At 42.2% G+C, this 18,772-nt stretch overlaps 2 protein-coding genes across 3 annotated transcripts in view; one reads left to right on the forward strand and one right to left on the reverse strand.

Annotated features, from left to right (window-relative positions):
• The window catches only part of LOC129723103 (uncharacterized), a 29,376-nt gene extending 12,257 nt beyond the window's left edge, over positions 1–17,119 (forward strand). Inside the window, exons 2-5 of one of the 2 annotated variants that reach the window (XM_055677070.1) lie at positions 10,775–11,029; positions 11,101–11,190; positions 15,440–15,850; positions 15,924–17,119. In XM_055677070.1, the coding sequence (XP_055533045.1) occupies positions 10,906–11,029; positions 11,101–11,190; positions 15,440–15,850; positions 15,924–16,180 (882 nt within the window). In that variant the 5' untranslated portion in view covers positions 10,775–10,905 and the 3' untranslated portion in view covers positions 16,181–17,119. Of the gene's footprint in view, positions 1–10,774; positions 11,030–11,100; positions 11,191–15,277; positions 15,391–15,439; positions 15,851–15,923 lie in introns of those variants that run through there. The other variant, XM_055677073.1, reaches the window with a different exon arrangement.
• Positions 11,607–13,403, reverse strand: LOC129723102 (vitellogenic carboxypeptidase-like). The gene has a single exon (XM_055677069.1). It carries the CDS (start codon positions 13,234–13,236, stop codon positions 11,785–11,787), a length of 1,452 nt encoding a protein of 483 aa, XP_055533044.1. The 5' UTR covers positions 13,237–13,403; the 3' UTR covers positions 11,607–11,784.
• Positions 17,120–18,772: the final 1,653 nt, after the last annotated feature.

The raw sequence follows: 18,772 nt of genomic DNA on the forward strand, positions 1-18,772 counted from the left end.
AGTTGCGCTGGTCCGTGCGGGCGTACGCGCGTATTGCCGTATTTATAGAACGATTCGTTCGTTCTACCGGGTTAGCCTGCGAATGATATCTCGAATTCAGCCAATGTGTAACATTCGTTTCTTTTAGGAACCGGCTGAATTCTTTGGAGATGAACGTCGAACCATTATCGCTCAACAGGATTTCCGGACTTCCATGGCGGTTGAACCATTGTTCGCAAAGGGTCGCACAAAGTGAGGCGCTGCAAATTTTGCGAACGTACTTGCTGAAGACGTCGAGGACGACTAGCAAGTGTTGATTGCTCCGTTTGCTTCGAGGAAGTGGGCCTATGTAGTCCACCGAAATCATCTGCCACGGTGCACCGGTTGTGCGTGACTACCTCACTAAACCGATCAATGAAACGCCGGTAGTAACCGCACATTCCAAGGAATCGGCGCAGTTTAGTAACCGTCACCGGCCGCTCGTAATCGAGTATCGGCTGAATTTTGTCAGGGTTGACCCTTAGACCTTCCTGATTCAACAAATAGCCAAGAAATTTTAACTCTGGAACCCCAAAACGGGATTTAGCCAGGTTTATCGTCAGATTGGCTCTGGCTAGACATTTGGCGACTTCTTTGAGTAACTGCAGGTGATGCTCGAACGTTTCGCTTACCACGATGATATCATCGAGGTAAACAAAAACGTACGGTTCCAGCTTTCCTCGTCCTAACACCTGGTCCATCAGACGTGCCAAAGTGGCAGGGCTGTTAACGAGACCGAAGGGTAGACGAGTAAATTGGAACATACCCCTGCCGGGCACACTGGAAGCAGTAAACTTACGACTGCCCTTAGCCAACGGAACCTGGAAAAAAGCCTCCTTTAAATCTATAGTAGACAGATACTTGGCTTTAGGCAGGCTTCCTTAAATGCGCCCGGGATGAGGCAGAGGGTATGCATCACGTACTGTACGCTTATTAAGAGGCCGGGCATCTAGACAAAGCCGAATAGAGTCGTCTGGTTTGGTCACAGCGACAATATTCAAAGACCAATCGGAATCTGACTCTTCAATAATACCCATAGAACGCCAACGGTCGACTTCTTCCCAGACTTTAGACAGTTTTCTTGGGCTCATTTTATAAGGATATCGGCAAACAGGCGCGGCACTTTGGAATTCTTCCTTAATTACGATCCTGTGCTCTGTTAGCGCGGTCGTATTCAATTTTCCGGGCACTACAGCCAGAAAACAGGTCGTAACCTGTTCGATACAGGCCATCTGTTCTGGAGTAAGTATAGACTCACTCGGAGCATCAATCTCTACTTCTTCGTCCCATTCCGAACCTGAGTTCAACAGAGCACAAGTTTGCAACTCGGGTGTTATTCCAGAGGCGCGCCAAAAGTCCATACCGAGTATTGAAGAAACTGTTAATTACTCCACTACAAGGGTGCAAATAACCTTTGTCTTGTTTTGGAAAGTGTACGGAAGATATATTTGTCCAAGGATCGGTAAGGTCTGTCCATTTGCTGAACGAAGTTCAACTGGCCTTTCCAAACCTTTCAATGGACTTTTGGAAAACTTTCGGTACAACTTTTCGGTGATAATGGTGGCATTACTACCACTGTCGAGCAAAGCCTTGAAGGACTGGCCATATACTGCGACAAAAACTAAAGGACAATTATCGGACGGATCATCGAGGATGATGGTTTCAACAAACAACGGATCACGATAATCCTCATCATGAGCTGGTCGAAAACTGTTGTAAATTTGGGGGTCTAATTTTAGGCTTTCTATGGGGCGCACATCCTTACACAACTGCGAGTTTAGTTGGTACGAATCCCGTTTTTTAAGCAGTAGGGACAGTGAGAGACATCGAAACCCTCGAATCCACACAAAATACAGAAGACTCGTCTTGGATTTCTGCACGCCTCATGCTCGTGTCCAGTACCACCGCAGTTGTAACAGACTCCGAGACTGGGAAGTCGATGCTGTTCTACCAGATAGTCGAGACAAATCACCGGCTTTTGTTTGGATTCCGGTTTCGAATTTCTCTCGACAAGATTTTTTTCCGTCTGAACACCTGGCTTTTTCTTCGTGTTTTCAGACGGCATTTTGGAAGCAAAATTGTCCTTTTGGGAATTTTTGCTCCAAAATGTTTTGGTTTCAACGTGGCTGTTATTCGAACCACCTCCCTTTCTGTTTGGTTGGTCCTTTTTCGAGGTGTTAACTGGTGGATTTACCGAATAAGCAGCGACTTCCTTTTGAGAACCGAACACTTTTCGGTAAATCGGTGTTTTGTACGCATCAATCGATTTACCTAGAGTCATCAATTCTGCAAGCGTACTCACTGGCTTTGAAATTAGTACTTGCTTATAGTCCGGCCTGAGGTTCCGCTTGAGCACGTCGAGTTTTTCGCTCGGTGTCATGGGAACCGTCATAGCACGAAGTATTTTTTCCATTTCCTGGAAATAATCCAGGAAACACTCGTTTCGCATCTGCAGGCGCTGGGAAACCTTTGATTTGAGAGCGGCGTCAAGTTCCGGATGAACGAAATTTGCCTTAAGCTCACAAACCAAATGGTTTTAGTTGTAAAGCCTGTTCTGCGATCTCATAGCCCGATATCAAGTAAGAGGATTGTCAGTGAGTAGGTGCATTGCAGAATTGAACAGCTCCTCCTCTGAAATTTGCTCGCACTGAGCATAATTTTCAACGGAGTCCAGAAATTCATTCAGTCCTAGCCCATCATCTGTCCCAGCGTATTTCTCGATTTTCCAATCGGAAACACGCTGTGGTCGACGATTGTAATGATAGCCCGAGCAGGATGGTATTTCATTACCCGTATGATTGGGCAAAGGAAAACGTCCACCTGTCGGGCTTGACCTTCCATTCCCATGGTGTTTTGGGGCCTGCGACTGAATGACTGGTACAGCTGGTTTCGTGATCTCAATCGGAAGTGACGGACATCGATCTTTCAGAAAGTCCAGTAGTAACTTTTCCACCACGGTTTGGTTCAATGTGGGCGCCAGTGGTGGATCATGTACTTCCGGTTCTACTGGCTCGTCGATTTCATCCGTCTCACGTCTTTCGTCCAGATCGGTCTGCAGATCAATCTGCAGATCAATCTCGGGAACGCCAGCTGGTTTAGAATGTACCAGCGCCCGAAGTTCACTGACGGATTCACGAAGTGAGACAACTTCTTGAACCGTCTTTCGCAAAACTGAAGCAATAGTGTTCAGTGAAGCAATCCCGCCCATTAGCGTCTTCTGAGTAGCTTCCAAAAGGCTATCAGACCTCTCAGCCGCTAGAGCTTTATCTCGTTGGGATTGCTGACGTAAAAGTCGAATCTCGTCCCTTAACTCGCTCAAGACAGACCCAACATCTTCTCCTACGAGCGGACCAGATCCTACACTTTGCGGGGAAATGGGTGCCGTTTGTGTTGGTTCGTGTCCAGCAAATCTCCCAAACCTGCTCCACATTCCCCAGTATTTTCAATTGGAGGAAGCACTGCCGACAAATCAAAATGTTCTTGATATGTAGCAGCAACTTCCGCCAACAAACCCAAAATTTCCTGGTTGACCTCCCCTGCTGTGTATTTGTGGATTATCTGGAGTCTAGACCCCAGATGGAGTAACCTTGTTCGGTAAACCTCCTTGTTTGGGCATCTATAACGGAGATCTTCCTTAATGGAGCTCAACTTCCCAAGGCAGATCTCCATTTCTTCAGCAGCATTCCCATGAAACACACGCAAGCGTTCCACCGGAGAAGACCGTTCTCCGGCCAACAATCCCCGTAAACGACGCTGCCGCTGAACCCCAGATGGATCCGAATCAGCCGAGATGACAACATTCCGCGAGCTTAACTCAAAATCTAGCTCGTCGAAATGCAAATTGTCGACCCGCACCAACCAATAAGCTCTGTTGAGCTCTTCCACAATCATCGCCATTCTCTCGATTTTTCCGGAAAATAACTCGAAAGCACAAAGCATTCATTATCGACACGGTAAGAAACTTTGTATTATTATTTCGCCCACTAACGATTCCCTTTTATTTCAGGAATTTGAGCGGAATTGAAAAATGTTTCGAATCGGATCGGAATATTTAATGGTTGGCAACCACCTTGACTGGAAAAGACTCAAGCTTTCCACAACTCGTCTGGCAGTTCCACCAAAACCAATGCAAAATCACCGATTCAGAAAACAGAAATAAATAAATATATACAGTAAATATTTAATAAATAATATAAAGAACACTGAAAAATAAATAAACAATACGACCGCGAACAATATTGCGGAAGAAACCTCACCACTTGCGTAACAAAAATACTAGCAAAAATCCGATTTTTGATAGAGGTACCCCACACTCAAAAAGAAAAAAATATTTTTCCTTAGAAAAATATTTTTTTCAGGGCGGTTTTGTAACATGTACCTCTATGCACTTTCAGATTCTTGCTAGAATGCAAGAACAAAAACCAAACAATAAATAAATAAATTAAAAACTTATCGGTTTTCCGTTTTCCTCTAGCTGTTGGTGGCGGGAATCTCCGGAGTCCAAAATGGTCGCCTTGCTGGTGCTCTGCTGTCCGGATATTAAGCAAATTCTTCTATGGTCCTCGGCGGGCGGTCTTTTTTCCTCCTTGACGATTAGCCGGGGTAGCGAACACTGCCAATCCGGCGAGCAAGTAAACACCAAAACTCGCGCACTCGATCGTGACACAACGGAACAACCTTCGTTGTAAAGCGGAACAACCTTCGCTTTCACTACACAAAAACTGTAAACAAACAACAGTTTAAACGCGCACTTGAGCCGGACAAAAAAATGACGCGTGTGTACTAGATCACGATCGAGGCTACTAAACTGACTCTTCCCGCGATGGATACCTCTGTTGCCTTGCCGACCACAACAAACCCGCCGTGACGTCGAAGTCAGCATTCAGCACACCACTTTTCCACAGCTAGAGGGAAATTCCGACCTATCTAACCCTAAACATTAATTCACAAACATAAAATAAAAATTATCGGCCCTACTAAACGCGACAATTATGTTCACAAACGAAAAAACGAACGAATTTAAACAAACTTACGTGAATGATATTCAGCGCAAGTGGCGAGAACCGTCATAACAAGTACACGCTGCTGCGGGAGTGTCCAAATGTGGGTAATTTTCACTTATACACTCTCTCGCAGCGGCACTCAAAATTAGGGTTATTTTTACGCGTACACGTTTTTGCAGCGTTACACATAATTAAGTAAATTTTCCACTCGATGCTACAATTGTAACCGCACAGGTTACACTGCATAATTTGCCATAGCTGATCTCGATCGATTGCGTCGTATACCGATTTAAAATCGATAAAGTGGTGTGTGGAAACGTTTCTTCCTAACCTGCCGAACCGCGAATATCTGATCCGTGATGGCGCAGGCACCCATGAGTCCCGCCTGGTAGTGCCCCACGAACTGTTCCGTGTCTGTCAGTATCGCTCCACGTTCGCTCTCGTACGGTGTCGCAGCATTCTCGCCCGTGCTGCGTTTAGTTAGTCGAGGAGAAACCAATTGTTTGCATTCGACGTCAAACCAGTCATTTCTATGATTCGGAGCCCTTGTACCTAGTAGCGCTACAGCAGTGCTACCTGTGACGGATCGGATGCTCCTCCAGCCGTCTTCAAGAGTAGCTGCGTCAAGCTGCTCTTCCGTGGGTAATGCTGCCTCCAGCTGCTGCGCCGTATTCCTGTTGCTCAATATTTGGTCGCGGCGTTCGACTTCGGCGGGTGTTGTACACAATTTATATTCGCACTGCGCTGCCGTAATCATGCAGACTGACGTAAGCGCCAAAGTGGCCGATCTGTGTTTTCTGCGATTAAACGATTGAACACACAAAATTGGACCTATAGGCGCCGAAATTTGATCAAAAGTGTAAAAAATAGCGTCAGTAACTCACGAAAACGAAGTGACGTAACCGCAATTTTTACTCCACGTGACGTAAATCCAACACAACTAGGTTTGCGATGCGTTTATTACATTCAACGACTCGAGAACTAATCAAGTAAATGGAACCAAATTTGGCATGTAGTTTTTGGGAGCAGGAAATATTTCTATGGTGATACACCTTTCCCTTCTCTGCAAGAGAAGGGTTCCATTCAAATGAAACACATATGTGGAACAATTTTTCCGGAGAACAGCTTAAAGTGATTGAAATGATGCACAGGAGCTAAGAAAGAATCGACTCCAGAGACTATTTTGAATTCTAAGATGGCAACGTTTGGTTTTTGAATAACAGACCAAATTGGCCAAATACGATCCAATATGAGAATTTCCGAAACCAGAATGAGAACCAGAGGCCAGAAATGAAGTCCGCATGCCTTTTTGGAATCTAAGATGACGACCTCTGCACTCTGGAAATTATCCCAAGATTATCGAATACCATTCAATATGGATATTTCCGTAATCGGGATGATGCACAGAAGCCTTCAATTGACCCCAGAGAAGGCCGTGTTAATCTCCGACCACGGATTCAGTTTAGCGGTTATGAAATCGAGATGGTGCACCTAGGCTGACTGGTAAGAACCGAGAACGACATTAGAAGAGAAATTCGTTGAGGTCCACATGACGGAAAATCGTGCCTGTTTTATATTTTGAATAAAATTCGCCGAGGCACGTAGTTGACTATCTACAAAACTTCGATCATACAGTAGCCCTCTAAGGCCGCGAAGCTTGTTCCATGCTCGTGGACAACTAAAGTGCACTTGTGATTTTTGTTCGGAAGAAATGCAGATGGAGATTGGCAGAGGCCATGAATGCTGTTATATTCCAAACTTAATTCATTTCCGAGAACGTACTCTCGAATCGCGGCTATTTGACTGATTATAAAAAAAATTACACCAAAATCGCTTTTTACGCGGGGGATACGTGCCACGTAAAAAAACCGCGTAAAAAACGCGTAAATTCCGGAATCCGCGTAAAAAACGCGTAAATTCCGGAGTCCGTGTAAAAAAACCCGCGTAAATTCTGCAATCCGAGTGAAGAGAAACCGAAATCCGCACAAAAAAAAACCGCGTAAATTCCGGAATCCGCGTAAAAAAAAAACTGCGTTTACAACAAAATGACGTTGGTAACTTAATTTCATTCAAAAAACCTTTTTCCACAAATCTTACGTTCGGCAATGTTTTGTGATTGTATTTGAGCATTATGTACAGATCAGATAGTTGAAATTCGTCCTAACACGTATTATACAAATGTTATTGGAAGAATCCTCGTACTGGAAATTTAACTCGCTGTCGCATACGTCAGTCTGCGAGATTACGGCAGTGCGGTAAGTGCGAACGTTGATAATTTGTTTTTGTATTTCTATTTTGGTCGATTCATCTGACAATTTTGATATTATCTACATGAAAATCTTAAATCTAAAACTATTGCAACATCCCAGACCTTGGGATTTTTTTGCCAAAAGCACGTGAGGAAACATTTCCGAAATCAAATGATTCTTCGACCAACGAGAAGGTACGGATGCATGACGTCAGTGGTTCAAAAAAGCCGTACAAGGTCCGATGAGACCTAGTTGTCAGTAAGTTTGACGAACGAAGCAGTCTACTTGGTGCTCGAAAATCAAGGTGAAAAAGCAAAACCGGGGCATCAAGTTCATCGTTCAGCAGCTTGGCTACGAAGGTAGCTTGTTGAATCTTCCGCCGACTCTCCAGTGTATCCAAATCCAACAGCTTACAACGGTCTTCGTAGCAGGGAAGATTTTTGGGTCCACTCCAGGGTAAATGTCTCAGAGCGATACGAACAAGCCTTCGTTGAACGCGTTCTATTCTGTTTTTCCAGCACAGGTCATAAGGATTCCAGATGATGCAGGCATTTTCAAGGATGCACAATACAATGCTTTCAAGCAGTATGGATCAGTAAAGTCTCGAGCAATTTTGGTGATGAAACCGAGTTGTTTCTAGGCTTTGGATATGACAGCAGTATAATGTTGATTGAAAGTGAGCTTATGATCCAACAAAACTCCAAGATCGTTGATCTGATCTACGCGTTCGAGAACACATCCATTTATCTGGTAATTAGAAGAAATGGGCACATGACAACGATGGAATGTTTTAACCATACATTTAGCGATGCTTATTGTGAGCTTGTTTATGTTACACCATTCAGCAAACGTGTCCAACAGTGCTTGCAGGCGTTGCCAGTCCTGGACAGAATTCACAACAAGGTAGATCTTCAGATCGTCGGCATATACCAATACGCACCCGGCTCCTAGCAAAATGGGAATGTCATTGAAGTATAAAGCAAACAGCAGTGGACCAAGATTACTGCCCTGAGGGACTCCGGAAGTGTTGCTAAATGTCCGTGAAACTGCGGAAGCCAGCTTAATCCTCAAGGTGCGGCCTAAAAGATACGAGCTCAGCCAAGAGAAAGCTTATGTAAAAGTATTCGATGATCTACTGTGTCAAAAGCGGCCTTAATATCTGTATAAACAGCGTCAATTTGCGATCCAGCTTCTATCTGTGAGATACAGGTGCTTGTGAATTCGATCAAGTTGGTAGACACTGAACGGCCCGGCATAAAACCATGCTGATCAACTGAAATATAGCTTCTAGTGCAGTTTAAAATAACACTGTGGACGATGATTTCGAAGAGCTTAGATCCGGCAGAAAGGCTGGTTATTCCTCTATAGTTCCTTACTTCACGTTTGTCTCCCTTCTTGTGTATCGGAAACATGAAAGATTGTCGGAGAAGAACCTGCTATCGATTAGAACATGGTCGATTTGATTCTCTGTCTGTTGGTCGGGTGGATTTGTGGATATCTTAGTGGATGAAGAAGGTACTTCGGACTACCATACCACGGTAGGCCGCAAAGTTTACGCACCGATGGCCGTTATCAATAGACAAGGCGTGCAGGCTATCAGGCCCGACTACCGGTCTGTACATTGCCTCCCGTCCTACCTTAGCATTCATGTCCCCAATGATGACTTTAACGCCTCGTCGCGGGCAGCTATCATAGACCTGCTCCAGCTGCGCGTAGAACGCTTCCTTCTCGCCATCGAGTCTTCCTTCATGTGGGCAGTGCATGTTGATTCCTTACACATCCTTGCGTTGATCGGCTACCACCCTATCACGCGTTGGCGCATCTTGCCCAGTACTACGAAGTCGGTTGAGAGCTCGCTGGAAGTTCTTAATGGGACGTAGCTGGGGGACTGGCCGACTTAAGTTTCACATAGATATTCAGCTGCTCCATTTCTTTCAACGATCTCTTCGAGTAATGGACCGACGCAAGATCCGGTCAGAACACCGCGTTTTCTCCCTTATGGTATTTCTTGATGAACTACGCAACTTTCGGCATTCACTCAAATTACCTCGCTCAGGGTCAGTCCGGAGCGAAAGAAGAGCGGGTTTCACATCCCCTTTTCGCTGATTGCCATCCACAGTAGCACCTTCTTGGGGAACCTGTAGTGTGAAATAAACTTCACCTCGGCGCTCACTTTCTTCGTTGGGGAAGTATAATACAAAATGCTCTACCAGTCGCTGCCACGTCGCGGTTCGCCGGGAAAATCGACTTGACCATCTTATTCAGCCGCTGCTACCGCGTCATTGCCTGCAACTCTCCTGGACCAGTGGACAAGACTGCCGCTTCCTGACATAAATGTCATGTTCACCATGATACTTTTTCACTGTTTGGCCGGTTGCACCGACCTCCCGGCCAAGCGCACGCTGCGATATATTCACTTTTCCCTCGGTCTTCCTCTTCAGCATCCTTTGAAGCTTCTTGTCGCTCAGGGTAGTCGGTCGTCCGGAACCGGGCTTTCTTTCGATGCTCTGATCTCTCTCTCTATTGTCCAACAGTGCCAAGATCTTGTAGATACCGGAACGGGCGTATCGTTACAAAGTACCGCACGATGTCCGTTTTCGATGAGGCGAGGTACCGTTCTTTTAACGCGCACACCTTTGAACGGAGTAGCTTCATTATTTTCGCCATCACGGTTAGAGTTCGACTGATAGAACTGTCAATTTTTTTTTCTACTGACTCGATGGGTTACTTTGATTGATGCTGCATGGGTAGATACGTCAATGCGTGGGAAGGTAAACCCATGAAGAATCGGCGATTTTTGTCCATTTCTTTGATGCCAATGCTTCCTTCTACAATGTGGGTAAGTAGGCATGTTTTAAAATAAAATGTTGTATGTCTTTTGGATGCAAACACCTCGTATATTTGATGGACTTTGCTTCATGTTTGACGTGGTTTAACGATCGCTTCTGCGACCATTACCGTTTGGTAACGACAAAAATTAGGGAAAAGTGGTCGAGGAATGAGTTTTTTTGTACTTAATCCAAAATAGATAAAAATCTATATTGGAGAGTTCTGCTATTAGAAGTACTATACTTTTATTACAATTGAATATATTCGAACTCCGGGTAGTAAAAAATAGAGCGAGTAAAAATGTTTTTTCTTGTTATATTTTCGTTTAATGTCGAACATTTTTGTGTGAACATCCATGTTTCAGCCATATCAATTTCTCTAGTATAACTTAGACATGTCTTTTGCGCAACCAAAAGATTGCCAGATATAACTTGTTTATTGAACATAATGCTCTTTGGCAAAGATATTATTTTAAATACCGCAAGTGGTTGTAATGTTCTATCCAAATCGAGGATGGTCGATTAATCATAAGATTGGAACGACAATAGTCTTCCGCTGCGATCGATGCAGGTGTCGTTCCGAACCTGCGTCGGAGAAACATCAATTTGTATTCATCCATCGTGTTATTGCACGCCATTAAACTAATGAAACGCATTTTATTTGTACCTATTTCAGCAACCGCTACCGAAGTATTATTTTACTGCTCACAATCGAAAAACGGCCATAAGCGCATACTGCCCAAATTCATAGATCGCGAGCAACGATCATCCGCCACAGAATTGTATAGTTAAGGCGATGCGCCCACGATGCCCGGTCCTAAACCGAACATCTACGCAGTACTGGTAACCTGTCTCGGGTTCCTATGTCTGATCATCAGTGCCACCGCAGTCGGAGTGCCAATATGGGCCTATTATGAGAGCCGAGGGGGAGGTATGTACTGCCAAGCTGGATCAATAACTGGTACCCGAACTGACGATTGTTTTTTTTTCTTCCAATTTCAGAGGATCGGGGTTACTTTGGACCCTGGCAAAAGTGCCAGGTGCTCAGCTATCGTGAGCGATGTGGCGACGTGGGAAGATTTCAACCGTCCGGTAAGTTTTGCATTAATAACACATGGTAGTTTTCTTCATTATCACTGGAGTCATTTGACAAAAAACTGTTTTTTTTAATTTAATCTTTGAATGAACAATAACTTTTTCGCAGAAAAATATTTTAAATTATTGATTGTTAAGTGATCGAAACTGCAAACGCCGATTACCATATCGATCATCTTTCAAATAATTGTTTCCTATGAACTTGATGTATTCCAATTGGCTTTATGTAGAATTGGAATGAAGTTAGTTTGAAAAGATGAAAAGAAGAGATTTACATTTAAAATAAAAAAAAAAATCTCCAGATAAATTTACAAAATAGAACAAATATTTATTATTCTTTTACATTTACTACTTTCATAAGGCTCTACAAGTGTCGTAACCGATTGTGTTAGGTTTCGGAATGAATACAAAAGTTAGATTTTAAACAGACTTTATTGTGAGATGTTTTTTTCGAAGTTAGTACTTTTAAACCACTTGGGTGCGAGCTGACTCGGGAGACTTGTTATCCAGGGTGATGATAATAATAAATTGACAGGCTGATTTTCAAAATATTTATCGGAGTATCTGAAACTAGTGGAGTTAAAATTTAAATCAATCATCTAACTGGGACAGCGATTTGGAAGTGGTAAACGCGTTGATCATCACATACGCCCACTTGGGTTGGTCTCTGGGGACCATGTGACCCGCATCACGGATAAGCACCTCCAGTAGGTTGTTAACCAGTTTGAAATATCCGGCAATTTCACCATCTACGCCGAAAATGTATCGCTTGGCCGATTTGTACTCGTCGGCTCCGTTGAAAGGAAGGTTTTTCAGATAGTTCACCATCATCGGATAGGAACAAATTATGTCCAGCTGACCGTTATAGATAAGCATCCGGTATTTGGCAAGCAGCTCAATAATCCACGGGGCTACTGAGTCTAGAATATCATGCTGGAGGAATTTTTCCACTTTATTCTCGGTGTCGAGATCATGAAAAGGTAAATCACCAACGTGGATCGCTTTTCGAGTTTCTGGCAGCATTAAAAAATTTAGCAAATATAACTCGTCAGAGGGATCTTCGCCGGTGTGCAGATAGTTGTAGTAAGTATCAAATCCGGAAATGTTTCTGAAGAATGAGGCATGATTCTCGTCCCCGTCCATTAGGTCGTCCATAATTTGGAAAGCACATTTGTAGTCGTTTTTCTTCACGCATTCCACTGCCGCGGCTTCATCCGCATCGAAACGCGCTTTGGCGTTCGCGTCTATCAGTCCAAGCTGGAACAGATAGTCGCCGTAATCGAGCTGATTCAAAGGATCGCTGTAGCCGTTGCCAATAGCTAACCCTTGTAAGTTGATTTTTACCGTGGCGGATGGATTTTCATTGTGGATTGTGGCACCAATCGCCGGAATGTATTTCCCTGCGTATGATTCTCCACTAACGTAGAATGGGTTTTTCTGAAGCTCAGGAAACAGCTGGAAGAATTGCACCAATGCATGATATAAATTCTTTCCGACGTGAGTTTCGTTCCGGGAGTAACCTTCGTCGCTATCGGTGAAACTAAATCCAGTTCCAACCGGATTATCAATGTAAATTAAATGGTGAGTCTTATGCCATGAATATTTGCGCGGGATTGCTTTGAGAGATTTAGCAATGAAGAACGGCCCGTTTTCCTCGAATAAACCAAATAAAGAGGTAGCTCCTGGGCCTCCCTGAAGCCAAAGTAGAACGGGGGCGTTTGCGATCGATACATTCTCCACTGGAAAGTACCAGAAAAACATGTTCGAATTGAACTTCTTGTCAACAGTGAAAAATCCACTGTAGCTCTCAATGCCCACGATTCGGGAATGGTTTACTCGTGCTGCCGTTTGTGCTTCCTTAATTTTTCCGGCTTCCAAGTATGGTGTTAATATTAGTGGATCTCCATTATCGCTGTCGAGTTGATTTTTCTGGAGTCGTTTAGCGCCGGTGAAAAATCGTCTATACGGGTTAATAAATGAAGGGCTAACCCCGGCTACGAACAAAATGAACACTATCAGCAGATGGATGTTTTTATTCAACATTTTTTCCACACACGCACACAGCGTAGGCTTTAATCCGATTAAAAGATTTTGCTCGAGAACTTGAGAGCGACCAACACGAAGGAAATACAAATTTCACCTTACTTTCGAACCGTATCGGCTGACGGCTGAAAACAAACTGCTAGAATAAGGATGGAATCATTCGACATCATTCTTTTGAAGTAATGTCTGTATAATTTTATTCACTTGTGATATGATAACAAAGCTGTGCAGCAAAGGGTACTCGAACTAGGATTGGTCGATCTTGGATCGATCTAAAGAGAATCGATCTTTTCCGCTCCGATCTTCGATTTTTTGGATCGATTTTTCAGCCCTGCAAAAATCGAAAAGATCGTTTACTTTTCGATTTGATCTTTTCGATCTTTTAAAAATTTAATTTATGTTTCAGCATGCAGCAATTTTTTTAGATCCAATTTTGAGTCATTGTCAGTGATCGTGTTTCGTTGTTTTATCGGGTTTTGAATGGTTGCGTGCGATTATGACATTATTATGCCTCCTTATAGTCCATTCCATTCCTGCAAAAAAATGCAACTGGTGACGAACTAGCAAATATGATATGATCGGCGTGCATTCAAATCGAACCAAGCTCCAAAAACATTATTTCGAGTAATCGGCGCTCAAAGTTCTAGGAAATTTTGGTTATACAGTCGAATTTCGCTAGTTGCACTGAACCCGCAGCTCATCTAGTGAAAAACTTTCAGTCGTCGGGCAGAGCTGTCAAAGTTGCAAATCGATCAAAGAGCACACCGATTGTTTCTTGTTGTTAGGACTACAACTGGGAACGCAGAAAAGTTCTATAAAACCGTTGTGTTGGTTGACAAAACCCAAAGTTCAAAACCATTCGTTGAGAATGATCTTGCTTGTACTAATTTCTCTCCTACTTTTTTGATTTTCTTCAATGTTTTCCATATTAATAGAGCTTCGTTTGATGCCATGCAAAAGGTCAAATTTGCAAAGAAATACGAAAAGTGCAGCATAGGGCCAAATTCGAAATTGGCTCATTTAAGCCACACATCACACATTTGAAGCCAAAAATCAGTGCTCAATAATAACGTGTTCTCAAATACTTTCAAAAATACGCATAGCTCTACGTTGCATTATTACGCCAGAAAACTTATATTGTTTTTCTAACAATTGATTAAAATATTGTTTGTTTACATTTATACTCAGCTTCATTTGTTTTTATTTGAATAAATTCTACTTTCTGTGTTAAAATGCATCCACAAACCCCTCAAACGAAAATCAACGTTATCAGAAATGATGTTTGGCTTCGATTCAGTTGGGCTATAGCCCAACGAGCGGGAGCCCAACTAAAACGTAACTCAACTAAACATAACCCAACGAGCGAAATTCGACTTTTTTCTGGCGTATCACAGAAAACGAGGCGAGCGGCGAGTTACTCGCCTGACCAATTTTGGTATTACAGATGGCGAGTCGGCTGGGTTTTGGACAAATAGCTCGCCTGCGAAACTGTTCGACTCAGTTGTCAGCAGCCAAGTTTCACTTGCGATCCCTAATACAACATTTTACCCGCCTCGTCAGTGACTTAATTTTCGAAAAAAAATGGGGCTTGGTCCGGACTGGTCGCACACCGACCATCTCATAATCATTGCTATCCTGTATCACATTCCACACACAATAGAGAAAAAGTGTGATACTTTGACGTATGATTCTGCAATGTATTTTGAATGATGTTCCGACACGCTAACAAACACATAACCAAAGTTTTCAAATGATGTAAACTTTTAGGTATATTTCTTCAACAACCTTTCGAACTTGATAAAACAATCTATTCTATCTCCTGTGCATTATAACCACGAACGGTGCTATAACATTATAAACTTCAGTTCCAATCAGTTAGTATGAATTTCACAGCGCCGCAAAAAAGTGCTATAAAAGATCGATCCAGTTGAGATCGATTCCGCAGCTCCGATCTTTTGGGTGGATCGATCCAAGGACCGTTTGAATGAATCGATTCTCAAAATCGATCTTTCCCTGAAGATCGCCCAATCCTAACTCGAACTGGACAGCAGCGTTTGAAATGATCACCCCAATACACAGTCAATACTTGCTTCGAACATCGGACGATTTGTTTGATGATAGATTATGTATTCGGAATTTTTCAGTATTTTTGCAGTATTTATTTGCTGTCTAGACTGATAGTAAAAATAACTTTCTCTTTCAGGTGTCGTTTTCACCAGTGGCCTAATGGCTGTTGCGGCCTGCTTTCTGTTTGGCATCTTCTGCGTGCTGAGCATCCTGCAGATAGCAATGATTTCTTCACGTGACCAAATCTGCATGAAGTATACCGGCCTCGTTACACTAAAGCTGATACTGGTAGTCCTAGGAACGTTTCTGTCGCTGGCGGCAGCTGGGCTGTTTGCTCTGCAGACCGACGACGAGCGATCTGGTTACCATATTACCAGGGGTGTATCCTTCTATCTGCAGATAGTAACGGTCGGCCTATCGTTGGCGTTGCTTGTCCTCTCGCTGTACGACAAAATTCTCACGAAGCGACCCGACGGTGATCCGACCATGATGACCAACACGAATGGTTCGACGACGTACAACAACCCCGGCTTCCGAGACACAAACGGTATGCTTTTTCTGCTAAATAATCCCAAAAAAAAAAAACATAAACTAAAGAAACCTTTTCTGTACTATTGCAGGAATCGCGGTGACCGAAAACAGCGGTCGGCCCTACTCGAGTATCAACGGTAGCGTACAATCGATGAACACAACTGTGACGACTATGTCGAACGGGTCAACGATTGGTTCGGCTTCGGTCACGAGAACACCGCTACGGTCCAGTCTTAAAAAACCTCGACCTCAGAATGCCGACGGATTGGGCATCCGCAATCCGGGTTATTCCGAAAATGGCACTGTCAAAAAGGTGCGCATACAAACGCACAGTACTGAAGTTTAAGGCGCTTGATGAGGGAGAAGAAAAGTCAGCGCTGGCCAAGTGCATTATTGAGTCTCGCTTTCTATCTGATATTCGACAGATCCGTCCATACTGTATGAAATCGAAGTTTTTAATTTTAAGGCATTTTTTGATTTGTTTTTACCAATATCACTCTAAGTTTACGCATAAAGAGAAGCAATCGAGAAAAAAAAATCTAGAAACTTATCCTAGTTTAGCGGGATATGAAAATCAATAGATCTGATTTAAGTGTTATTTAGTGATAGTCAGTTTAGCTTTTCTGTTAGGATCATCACTTCTAAAGTACTGATTGTAAATACAATGCGAATCAATTCACAGAGAAGAACACATTCAAAAGACACGTACTACGAACAGAAAGATAGGAGTATGAGTACTATGCACAAGACATTCGTTGTAGAATAATTAGTGAGATTTGACAGATTATTTATGAGAGCGAGAGTTTGTAATCGGAATGCAATTGAAAAAAGTGCACTTAAGTGATGCCTTAGCACATGCACAAAAGTGGACATTAAATCTAGGTGTATGAATCTCTTCATATATAATTCTAAATAATAGTGAGCTAAGAATATTTGGTCGGCCGTCCGCAAGTATCTATCGTTAATATTAGGGCCGTGGTTTTAGCCTTTCAAAACTGTTGGCCTTCCATAGTAAAGGTTAGAACACAAGTAGTACAAACGGTACTCATCCAGCATTATTATCCATGTTTTCAAATTGGTCTTCCTAGAATCACAATTAATTTTAGTTTTTTTCCTTCTGTTTTTACCTTAAATAAAATAAGTGTTTTAGTTGTTTTACATGGCAGCGAATGTTAAAACTTTTACCATTACTGAAGGCAATTTAAACTTATCTAATATATCCGTCCTGAGAGCGTCTTTTAAGCAAAAATAAAAAGAAGAAATTCTTTAGTATTCAAGAAAATAATTTCTGTGATTCATTTAAAATGAATTATTTTATAGAAATGTAGTCGAGTATGAGGAATAATAAAACATCATCACTAACAGATAAAGTTGTGTTTTTAACTCAAACCGTTTAAAGCTAATAAAATATTCGTTTAATGATTTAGAAGTAACCAAAAGTTTATTTGCTCAACATTTTCCGTAAATGTTAATCTGATTTTTTTCGGAAAATTGGTCAAATTTTGAAAATAAACAAAAACAAGAATGAGTATTTCTTTACAGATTTTCGAGAATAGTGAAAAAATCATTTCATGTTTATTACTATTTTGCCAAGTTTTTTCAGTGTATTTTATAACGTAACGCTATTTGGTAACGTACACGCTCGTAAATAATAACTCATGAACTGAGCAACTCTGACTCAGTTTCGAACGATGTTCGTAGACGTCGAAAAATGAGTAGAAGTCCTTTTTGATTTTGAGTAACTTTGACTCACTTTTTGGGTTCCCTTCATATAACTTCTTTCTGAGTAACGTCGCATATAACGACGTCCATTTTGAAAGGTGATTATGATGTGCTTCAGTTTGTAACATATGTTTTTTAATTGTGTGCGCCTCAGAAGGCATTATAACTGTTTACTTTTATTACAAGGTATAATTATTTATGAATAAGTGGTGTCGTTTATTGGTCGTGGCGGATTTCTAGCCAGTAATGAAACTGAACTGTACCCAAAAAATGAGTAATGTCGTACTCAAATTTTGAGCAATAATGACTCATTTTTAAAGACGCCTAGTGTTACTCAGTTTTGAGTATTTGTGGAGTTACTCAATTTTAGAGTTGTTCCACTTTTTACGAAAATGCGTCAAATGTTACTCATTTTAGAGTTATTATTTACGAGCGTGTATTGCTGGTAGATATTTTTTCGAATTGACGGTTATAAAACTTGACACATGTTGTGATGTGCTTGGAGGTCTGTCTGCGGAAATAGTGTTGTTTATTGATTATTCTACCATGTTCAGAGAGTCGAGAAATATTATGCCTTGTGGATCCAAAAAAAAAAACGAATAATCAACTTTACCAGCTGATTTTGAGTAAGTGATTTACAACGTATCTCTGTTTGAATATTTACCCGAAGTTTTCGAATAATTTTGTTCCTACTTGAACGTCTGACTGTACCTTACCTTACCAAACAGTCCCAAGCCGTGGTGTGGTCTTTGCTGTACGTAAGAGTCGTCGCCATTCCACTCGGTCCATGGCTGCAGTCTGACTGTGCTATTACATTATTGGAACAATTGGACCTTGAACTCAAGGCGAATTGGTTGCAAAGAAACAAGTGCTTTTTCATCAAGACAACGCTCCTGCCCCGCTCGTCTTGTCCGCGGTATGACCGAAAAATTGAAGGAATTAAGTTACGAACGGGTTCCCAATCTCCGTATTCAAACTTGACGCGTCAGTACTATAAAACTGATATTTCGATTTCTGTTAGAGGACCACTGCAATAAGTGCTTTACTCTAGATGGAGACTATGTCGAAGAATGGAACAGATTTTTCATTAGACTTTTCAGCCCATGTAGTATGCTAGGAATCGTTAGGGATACCATCCGTCCTGATTTAGCAGAACATGTCCTGATTTTGAAGTCCTATTTGGGCGTCCTGATTTATTTTTTATATTCAACCATTT

This window comes from Wyeomyia smithii, chromosome 2 (assembly GCF_029784165.1).
Source record: "Wyeomyia smithii strain HCP4-BCI-WySm-NY-G18 chromosome 2, ASM2978416v1, whole genome shotgun sequence".
Classification (NCBI taxonomy): Eukaryota; Metazoa; Arthropoda; class Insecta; order Diptera; family Culicidae; genus Wyeomyia; species Wyeomyia smithii.